Source organism: Podarcis gaigeae (assembly GCF_964106915.1).
Source record: "Podarcis gaigeae genome assembly, chromosome: 1".
Lineage (NCBI taxonomy): Eukaryota > Metazoa > Chordata > Lepidosauria > Squamata > Lacertidae > Podarcis > Podarcis gaigeae.
In genome coordinates this window covers 43,950,750-43,961,529 of record NC_139678.1, presented here as the reverse complement: position 1 = coordinate 43,961,529, position 10,780 = coordinate 43,950,750, and the positions used below count along the sequence as shown (strand labels likewise).

Below are 10,780 nucleotides of genomic sequence, written 5' to 3'. Positions count from 1 at the left end.
GCATAGCCAGGATTTATGGGGGGCAGGAGGACACCCTCCTGTCATTATCAGTAGTCTAGCAGATTCGGAATGGAATGTCTCAACAACAGTTGTTTTAAATTGCTTTCTTTTAATCCCAAGTGCTCAGAATAATCTGTCGGAATTTTCTACCGTTTCTACTTTTTAAGTATTTTTCTTTTATTTACTTGATGTGGGGGGGGGGGACAGCTGCCCCCTCCTGGCTACACCCTTACCAACAAAAAAGGAGCAATGAGAGCATAGGGCAGTGTGTTGTACACCAGTGAGGGGAACCTGTTCCAACTCGCATCATACCTGATCACTGACCGTGCTGGCTGGGCTGATGAGAAGTGGAGTTCAGCAATCTGGGAAGCAAAAGGATTATTTACACTTGGTTCCTCCACCCCTTGAGGAACTTTATCTAGTCATGATATCCTTGGATATACATATGGAGTGAAACAGCCACATACTGATTTAAAACATATGATTGCAACCTAATCATGTAAGAGATGGAGGTGAGCAATGGTCCAAACTGAACTTGCTGTATAAAGTTCACATCCAGGGTCTAAGGAAATATAGAACTAGATTGGATTTGTGGTGTACAAAGCACTATTTCTGTAACCTGCCTGAAGCATATGTAACCTGAGATACCACTGTACGTGAAGGATTTGCCACCTTCCATTCCATAATGGAAGAACAGTCTTCTTACAAAGGCCCCCAGGTTAAAAAAAATAAAAAGTGAGTGTGAAACCACAATACTGTGGTACCTCGGGTTACATACGCTTCAGGTTACAGACTCCGCTAACCCAGAAATAGCACCTCAGGTTAAGAACTTTGCTTCAGGATGAGAACAGAAATTGTGCTCTGGCGGCACGGTAGCAGCAGGAGGCCCCATTAGCTAAAGTGGTGCTTCAGGTTAAGAACAGTTTCAGGTTAAGAACAGACCTCCGGGATGAATTAAGTACTTAACCTGAGGTACCACTGTATATTAAAGTGGTCTGTGTATAGAGATTACCAATATTGAATGCTTATTACAAACATTTTGTACCATTCTAAGGAACCTTTCAGGGCAGCTTATAAAATTAAAATACAACAATTACAAATAAAATCTATTAATTATTAATTACAAACCAGCAGCACAAAGATAACCTAAAACAAATCACTGAGCATATGGTTCAGTGTCTTCTAGTAAAGGATGTTACCAGAGCTTATCTGGGCACAGATGAAAAGCAGTGTAGAAAATCTTCACTAGCCATTTCTCACACAGATGGATAACCAAATGTGGATTGTACAGAGGCAATGAAGATCTGAAAAACAGCAGTGGCCTATTTCAGAAATAAAGTGCAAGCAAATGTGATGTTTGAAGTTGTCCAATAAGTTGGCAGTGGAACATGTGAAAAGGATATAGGGGTCTTAGTAGAACACAAGCTTAACATGAGTCTACAGAGTGATGTAGCACCAAAAAACCCCAAATGCTATACTGCATCAACAGACATCTAATGTCCTGATCAATGGAAGTAATATTACCACTCTATTCAGTACCTGGAGTACTGTGCTCAGTACCTGAAATATACTCAGAGTCGAGAGTGGATTTCATGCTCTTTATTCAGCTCATAGTGGTGAGGAGGAATGGAAGTTCCCCCAGAAAGAATGTCTGCTTTATATACATTATTTACACAATGGGCCCCACGTGATTGGCTAATTCTGGGATTCTCCTGTAGGCCAATCAGGTTGCGGATTCATTTCCACCTGGAGCTAGATTGGGTGGCTCCTGTGGACCAATCATACTGCTGCATTCTGGATCCTATTGTTCTAGGACCAACCATACTGCTACATTTTGGACCCTATTCAATTCAGTACATAACAGTACCAAATTTACAAATTTAAGAAGGTATTGACAAGCTGGAACGTGTGCAGAGGAGGGTGATGAAGGTGATCAAGGGTTGAGGGAGTTTGGTATGTTTAGCCTGGAAAAGAGGAGCCTGAGAGGAGCTGATAGCCACCTTCAAATATCTAAATCAGGCTTCCTCAAACAGCCCTCCAGATGTTTTGAGACTGCAGTTCCCATCATCCCTGACCACTGGTCCTGCTAGCTAGGGATCATGTGAGTTGTAGGCCAAAAACAACTGGAGGGCCGAGTTTGAGGAAGCCTGCTCTGAAGGGCTGTCACATGGAAGATGGAGCAAGCTTGTCTTCTCCTCCGGAGGGTCGGGCCCAAACCAATGGATTCAAGTTACAAGTAATACATCTGTGATAAGTACTGTAATACATCTTTTACACTTCTATTTTCTGAAGTATAAATAAAAACAAAAACAAAAAAAAATTAAATTAACTCAACAATGCATTCCCAAGACTTGGGCTTAGTGCAATTGAAAACACTTTCAACTTCTCAAGAAAAAGAAGCAAATTCAGAATATTTACAGTAGGGGATTTTTTTTTACACCGGGGAGCCCTTTTGTATCATTCATGAGTAACCCCCTGGGGGCTGCATGTCAAAGGTAGGCGGAGCCAGATGCAAAAGTGGGTGGGGCTAGAGACAAAAGTGGGTAGAACAATGACTGTGACTCTTGGTGTGTATGCTCCAGCGATGTAAATGCGGCTACTACACCTCCTCCCTCCCTCAAATCTCCCTATCCAGCCAAGCAAGAGGCATTGAAAGACACATTTGAGAGCCAGTGTGGTGTAGTGGTTAAGAGCGGTGGACTCGTAATCTGGTGAACCGGGTTCGCTTCCCCGTTCCTCCACATGCAGCTGCTGGGTGACCTTGGGCCAGTCACACTTCTTTGAAGTCTCTCAGCCTCACTCACCTCACAGAGTGTTTGTTGTGGGGGAGGAAGGGAAAGGAGAATGTTAGCCGCTTTGAGACTCCTGAAGGGGAGTGAAAGGCGGGATATCAAATCCAAATCCAAACATTTCAGTCAAGCAAAAGCACTCAAGAAAGGCACAGTTCAGAGCCAGTGAGGGCATGGTGTGGGGAAGAGTCCTGGAGGCCAGCTAGAGAGGACTAGGAGGCCACATGTGGCCCTCCAGGACTGAGGTTCCCCACCTAGCTTGACGGTGCCATTTAACAGCTCTTCCTTGTCTCTTGTTAAACAACCTCCACCTTTGTTTCTCGTGTCGTGTTCCTTGGGTGGCGGGTAATAAAATGTAAGAGTCGATAAGTCCATTTTGAAAGGACTTGGAAGTATCTTGACAGAAAGCCCCTCCATAGCATCCGTCTCAGATCAAATATTCCACAACAGGAGCAGAGCCAGCCCAGTACATTTTGCTGCCTGAGGTGAAGAAGAATTTCATGCCCTGGACAGGCCGGTGAATCTTATTTCAATACTGGCAATGGGATAGTATACTCTGTGGTACCTGAGGGCAGCAGGCAGGTTGTGGGGGCACAGAGCAGGCCACGAGGCATGCACAGCTCTGTCCTCCAACAAGTTACAACCAGGGGGCTGCTTCCCAGCACCAGCTGCCTGAAGCAATCGCCTCACTCTGTCGAATGGCAACACCGACTCTGATGAGGAAGTTTTGAGAAGTTGCTGGCATGAGACTTCACAAAGCAGTGCTTGATGAATGGTTTGTAACAGGAGGAAAGGCTTCGGCAGCTGCAGTGCTAAAGTAGTCGTGCATCATGAGAAAGCTGGTACACTTCTATCCTTCCCTTCAATTTTGTCAACTCAACCTTGAGAACAATGTTTTAAGCAGTAGTTTGATCTTGGGAGAGGGGACGCGGGTGGCGCTGTGGGTTAAACCAATTGAAAGGCCGGCATTTGGAATCCCTGTGACGGGGTGAGCTCCTGTTGCTCGGTCCCAGCTCCTGCCAACCTAGCAGTTCGAAAGCAGGCCAAAAAGTGCAAGTAGATAAATAGGTACCGCTCCGGCGGGAATGTAAACGGCGTTTCCGTGCGCTGCTCTGGTTTCGCCAGTCATCATGGCCACATGACCTGGAAAAAACTGTCTGTGGAAGCAGACAAAAGCCGGCTCCCTCGGCCTGTAAAGCGAGATGAGCGCCGCAGTTGTTCGCGACTGGACTAAATTGTCAGGGGTCCCTTTACCTTTACCTTTGATCTTGGGAACAGTCAAGTTTGTTTCTATTTTGAACCTTTTAAAAAAGCAACGGTAAAGTGATGACATGAAGGGAATAAAAAGCAAGCACTAGGACACAGTACATAGTTTATTTTAAAAAAGCATAAAAACTAATGACATGCTTCAGAAAATTAGATTTTATATATACACTTGCTCTGCTTGCTAGGTGGCTGCTGCAGGAAACATAAGCTGCAATCTGATGCACATTTGTTTGGGAATGAATCCCACTGAACTCATGAGACGTAATTCCGAATGAAAGAGGCACAAGTGGGAGCTGCAACAAAAGGTTGCAGCATGGACTGCTTCTGTTTAGGGTTCCATCCCACCTCCCCAGTCAAGCAGCATTCTAAGCCACTGAGCATGCTCAGGCCTCTTTAGGGTCCCTCTTAGGTTTGTTTTCCCCTTCATTATTTTTGGTACTTCAAACTTTTAACCTGTTGATACTTCCCTCTTGTGTCTGGGTGATGCTGTTCTGATCACACAAGCAAAGACGCTCACTCTTGAATACTGGAACTAAAGGGTCAGTCTGTTCAACAACATGTTTCACACTGCTTGCTATGATAGCACAGGTATGGTGAGAAGGCAGCACTTGGTTAAGAACTATGTTCTCACCAGTCTCCTGTAAACATGTTTAGTAAACTTGAAGGAGGCAGGGCATAACGTCTAACAAACTCCACTCGACACCCATGTTGAATTATTGCATAGGCCATACATTGGGAAGGTTTCTGTAGGACAGTTGCTTTGACTGTCTTAATTCAATCAGGTGAGTGTCCATAAAAATCCCAGGTTCAAACAACTGCAGTATGCTGCAGAATTTCCAGGCTGGAAATTGCAAAATACTTATTTCACATATGCATTCAGACTCAAAAGTATAATTTGAAACTTGGGCTTCCATCACAATATTTTGTAGAGGAACTGGTGAGTTTTGTTAAGTAGATAGAGGAACTGTTCTAATGAAATTTTTTGATCCCAAATCTAATGCTTCATTCCAGAACACAGAATATGGCTTTATCAGCATTGACTGCATAGAACCATTTTTAACTCATAAAACCATTTTTAACTCATACCACCAGCAACACATCTATTACTTGCTTTTGGTAACATAGTGTTGTGATGATGGGAAGCCCATATGCACAACAGATACCACGGGCAATAAAAGGATACCACTGACGATGTTTGCACAAATCAAGAACTTTCCCCCTAGCTCATGCTGTTTCTTTATTATTATTATTAATTGAATTTGTATACTGCCCTTCACCCGCCGATCTCAAGGTGGTTCACAACCTAACAGATTTATTAATACGTGTAATATTTCTATGCTTGCTTTTCACGAAAACTTAATGCAAACCACCAGACCTTTAGCCACTCCTTTGTTCACACAATCAGCATGGTTACTGTTGCATAAAAGGAGAGAACAGGGCCTAGTTGCAGCTGCATAGCCCGCCCCTCCCCGTCCTGGCTTCTGTTTCATAGTCATGCTGAAGGATGGTGCTAGAGGCGGGGCAGAGATGGAAAAGCTTTGATGAGTTATTGACTCTGCAAAGTTCCTGGCACATGAGAGTGACCCCTCCAGTCTTTTAACCATCTAGAAAAGCATATGTGAACATTACTGGTTAAAACCTGAAAGTGGTAAACGGAATATGAGAAGGGGCCTTGTCAGTGTCTCTCAGGAGGATCTGTTTGGTGGTTTGCATTCCAGTAATTCTAGATTACCTTGTTTCACAAGGGGCAGGAAGAAATGTAGACTCAGTGAGCACTAAATGAAACAGCAAAAAAAGGAAAGCATGACCAGGGCCGTCTTAGGCATATCCGGTGTCATGGTGCAAATCCGGTGTCATGGTGCAAGGCCCCCCTCTTTTCCAAAGTTGTCGACTTGTTGACCTTTTCCCAAGCCTCTGCGGGGGTCGCTCTCCTTCCGCGGAGGCTTGGGAAGGAAGCTGCAGCCCGCCAGTCATATAGTTGGTGGGGCACAGCTGGCAGGCGTGCAGGGAAAGGGGGGGCCGCCGGCAAAGGCGCGCAGCTCCCCCACTCGCTGTGGTGCCCCTGAGAGGCTAGCGCCCTGGAGCAACGCGCCAGTAAGCCCAATAGGAAAAACAGCTCTAAGCATAACTAATAATGCAAACATATTATCAGTGGTATTCTCTTACCATGGGTGGAGTTTTGTTGTGCCAAGAGCCTCTAAGGCAGAGATGGGGAAGATTGTTGGAGAACTGTTCTCAAAATCCGTGACCATTGACCCTACTGGCAGAGGCTGGTGGGAGTTAGGAATACAATAACATTGGGAAAGTCAACAGGTTCCCCATCTCTGCTATAAGAGACCTGCAGCCTGGAAACATATATTATACTAGGCATGATCCAATACCCCTGCTCCCACCGCTTTAATACCTTTGGATTTCAACAGCAGAGAGCTACACATACGTTAAGCATTCTCATGGAAACCAGCTGGACCGAAAAATACTTAATTTAAAAATTGATGTACCCAATGCGATTCTGTGGCTGCATATTGAATACTGCTGCATCAGGGAATTTTTCTAACAGCCCAATAGGAAGAATTTAGGTTTGCTAAAAATTCAGGCAGCCATGGTAAGGTGTAATGCCCTAGGCATACCTTATGTTAGGAACAGCAAAATACAGAAACACTGACTGATTTACACATTGTCAAAGTAGTCTTCTTCAAAGCGCATGTTATTCTTTTCAGTTATGATTAATCAAAACAGGCTTATTGGAAAAATGAGAGCTCAAAAATGAACATTTCCTTCTGTAAGGTTACCAAAATACGTGAAGTTATGCTCCAATGCAGTTGAATCTCTGCAGGATGCTGGAACAACCTCTAATGAAGTAAGCCAGTGATTCTCAAAGTCTTTCTGACTGAAAACTACTTCTCTGCATGGAAAGCATTCCATTGGTACCTACTGAGTTTTTCTGCCGATGTCAACTGAGCAATTTCCTTGCTGCAGCTAATATTAATTTTTTTAGGATAAAGTTTACAAAATAAACGTCTGTTTTTAATTTAACGTTCTGTCTCTTACTATCATTATAGACCTCCTTTTCATATATGCACTTTTTGTACTTTGTCCACACAGCGCTATCCTAGACGTGTCTGCTCAGAAGTAAGTCCCACTGAGTTTAGTGGGATTTATTCCTAGATAGGTAAGTATGCTACTGCAGCCTTAGTATCAAATTTTCCCATGCACTAACTGCTTGTCCTACACTGGTCTCTCAAAGTCTGTCTGAAGTTTGGTTTCGTCCGTATGCATTTGTCACCCTGTCATAGAGTTTTGCTGACAAGGCAACTGTGCGTACAACCAACTTCACGTCAAACATCGAAAAGCAAAGAAAGACAAGAAAACCCAGTCCTGCAGTGTGGAAGAAGGCCGACTCTGCAGGGAGATGTCAGAACAGCCTTCACCAACTTGGTGGCCTCTAGATGTTTTCTTCTACAAATCCCATCAGCTGCACACTGCTTGGCGCTGATAGGAACTGTAGCCAAAAAAGATCTGGAGGGTATCAGGCTGGCAAAAACCATGCCCGCATGTTGTTGCTTAGCTACAATGTCAGCCTTGAGGAATGCTTCCATCCAACAACCAAATACTGTAACAATCTGAGAAACGGCGCAATATTTCTTCATTGTACAGAAGCAGCCAGTTTGAGAACCACTGAGGTAGACAAGAGGACTAGGTGGTACTGCTAAACTACTGTTCCCGCTCACGCCCTTAAATACAGTATCCATCAATAGAAGATCATTTCCCAATCTGGTCCCAATCTTCCTTGCTCAGAGCTGGAAAATCTTACTGAAAAAGAGAGCATGCTGAGTAGCACCCTGCTCAACTCTAATATTCCGTTATCAATTCAGTTGACAAACAGGCATTCGCTGGCTGTAAGTACAGACTAGGCCACTCCCACTGGATTTCATTTCACCATTGCAGGAAGTTAGTTTCAGAAGGCCAATAGGTGATAAAGATTTGTGGTCATTTTGAGCATGAGCCACAGCAACTCAAACAGCTGCAGAAGTAGCTCATTTTACAGCTACCTATGCTGGTTAAAAGCAGCCTACAACCGTCTTTGTAAAGCAGTACCAGATGATGATAAAAATGCACACATCTTATTGGAGGAGATGTCATTCCCCCCCCTTCCTTTCAGGCTAACATCGTTTTGGTCCCATCTCCAAATCATAAAGAAGGCTCCTGGCTTCCCCCTCAGATGCGTCTGGATGCCTTTGGCTTTCAGCATCACTCCCAAGGCACAAGGGGCTCATGATGTAACGATAGTCACTCGTGACAGCGGCAGCAGCTGCTCCTGCAATGTTCGCGTCACCGTCCAATGTTCCAAAGGGACAATCCGTGGAGGGGTCATTCCTGTAAGCTTCTTGTGGCTTCCCAATGTTGACATACAGGGGGTCCTGACTGGATGAGAGCAAAGACAGTCTGGCCAAGATCATTTCTAGTTGCAGTTTCAGGGCTCCAAAGCTGGGGCGTAGCTTAGGTTCTGAATGCCAGCATCTGCACATGAGATCGTAGCTGCACGACAAACAGAACAAAACAAAATGAGAAAAGAAGCACCTCAGGACAACCAAAGGCTGTGTAAGCAGCACTGGGAACATATATTTATATATTAAAAATAAAAGCTGCATACCAGTGTGTGTTCCCTCTGCCCAGTGGAACACAGTGGTTAAACAGATTCGTTTCTGTTTTGATTGCAAAATACATTTTCAAAAGCACATTGGCAAAAGCACATTGAAGGCAAGCTGAACAATATCAAAATAATATGGAAGAATCTCAATTAAATCATGCAACCCACCCCTCTGTCCATTAAGAAAGCATTCTCTACAATGGGCACAGCCCAATGGGACTTCCTCCTATCTGAGCTGGCCCAAAGTATGGCTGTATTTTTGTGGAACTTCTGCTTATCATAGTGTGGTCTGCACTGCAGAAGAAAATGTTCATGTTTGGAAAACCAAATGGCTTAATAAACTACTCACACATCTTCCAAGCACTCCAGGGGCTGTTTCAGTCTGTTTCCACTGATGAGGTAGTTGTAAATTTCTGCATTCTCAATGCCTGCATAAGGAGTTTGCCCCCGCGTCACAATTTCCCACATTGTCACACCAAATGCCCACTGAAATACAGTAGGGGAGGGTGAAAATATAGTTAAACAAATGGGAGAAACATATTTTAAAACCATTTCAGGAGAAGAAACATGCTTAGAATATTAGTCGTCTTTTTTTCAGTCTTGCTCCCAGTATAATCAGACAGAGATGATTCCTGGATTTTCTGTTCCAGTGCAGTTCAGTCTCTGTGTGTCAAAGGACTGTGCTTTCAGTCATAATTTTCTATCTTTCCTCCTTCTGTAAATAATCCTAAATAATATTAAAGGCGGTTCTTTACCTGCACAAACTGAGGATCATTTTAACAGGCCCAGAAAAGACAACTAACTGCTAATAGGTATGTAACTCATTGCTTTTTAAAATCCAGTTGTTAATGAACACAAACATCCCTCTTCGGCCGAGGACTACCACAACATTACACTAGAGGGGGCAGTCTTCTTTTCGCAGAGCAATCACGCTATATTAACAAAATGCAATATTTGTATCCTTACATGGGAGCTCAGGGTACCATACAATATGACAATCAGTGATCTTTCTCAGTAATTGCACCATGTTAGAACGGTGTGAATTGTATTGTGATGTCTCCGGAAGCTGCACAGAAAACCAAGTTATAATGGGCAGCATAAAATGTAAGATATGTGTTCTTTCGTTCTTTCCCTTATGTGTGTGTGTCGGGGCTCAATGGGCAGGAGAGGGCTATTCTTTATGGGCTTCTCAGAAGCATCTGGCTGGCCACTGTGAGAAATGAGATGCTAGGCTAAATAGATCTTTGGTCTGATCCAGCAGGGTTCTTCTTCAGTTCATAGAAAAAATGATGTTCCCCACAGAACACTCTGCCTCTGGCCCACTGTCTAGTTCCCATGACTCAGTGTTCTTCTCCTGCCTCCACTTCCCTCCCTTTCCGCTGTTGTTTCCCTAGCGTCAAAAGCACCATGTGTGCCCTGATGACACGATATAAAGAACAGTAACAACTCTGCAAACGCTTCTTTTGTTTCATGCTGCTTTATGTTTCCGAGCTCTGTCACAGCCCTGGTGACGTGCAAGGCACTTTCACACGCACACCACACTTCGATTTTGCAAAATTGCCAGCATTGGCTTTGGACTGAGAAGCGTGATGGTCCCTCATCACAGGCAAATGCCACAGAAAGCAGCTTGGCCAGCCCTATGCTTGGGCACTGGGAAACGTTGAGCACAAACGTTGTGTTATGTTAGCCCAGGGCTTCCAAGGTGCTTCCCAGTGCTTCCCAACAAGTACCAGACTGTAGGGTGTTTGGGAAGTGCTGCACAAGGTGCTTTGCTCAGTGTTTCCCAGGGCCAAGCATGGGGCGGCCAAGTTGCTTTCTGAAGGGATTGCCTGTGCAATTGAGCCTCCCAGTTTCCATATACAGTGGTACCTCGGGTTAAGTACATTCATTCTGGAGGTCCGTTCTTAACCTGAAACTGTTCTTAACCTGAAGCACCACTTTAGCTAATGGGGCCTCCTGCTGCCACCGCACCGCCAAAGCACAATTTCTGTTCTCATCCTGAAGCAAAGTTCTTAACCTGAAGCACTATTTCTGGGTTAACGGAGTCTATAACCTGAAGCGTATGTAACCTGAGGTA

General features: G+C 44.3%; 1 protein-coding gene across 2 annotated transcripts in view; it reads right to left on the bottom strand.

Annotated features, from left to right (window-relative positions):
• Window positions 1–4,144: 4,144 nt before the first annotated feature.
• The window catches only part of TYRO3 (TYRO3 protein tyrosine kinase), a 69,566-nt gene continuing 62,930 nt past the window's right edge, over window positions 4,145–10,780 (bottom strand). For both annotated transcript variants that reach the window (XM_083744488.1, XM_083744487.1), the window contains exons 18-19: window positions 9,053–9,189; window positions 4,145–8,591 (exon numbers count right to left, since the gene is read on the bottom strand). In XM_083744488.1, the coding sequence (XP_083600614.1) occupies window positions 8,216–8,591; window positions 9,053–9,189 (513 nt within the window). In that variant the 3' untranslated portion in view covers window positions 4,145–8,215. The remainder of the gene's footprint in view (window positions 8,592–9,052; window positions 9,190–10,780) is intronic.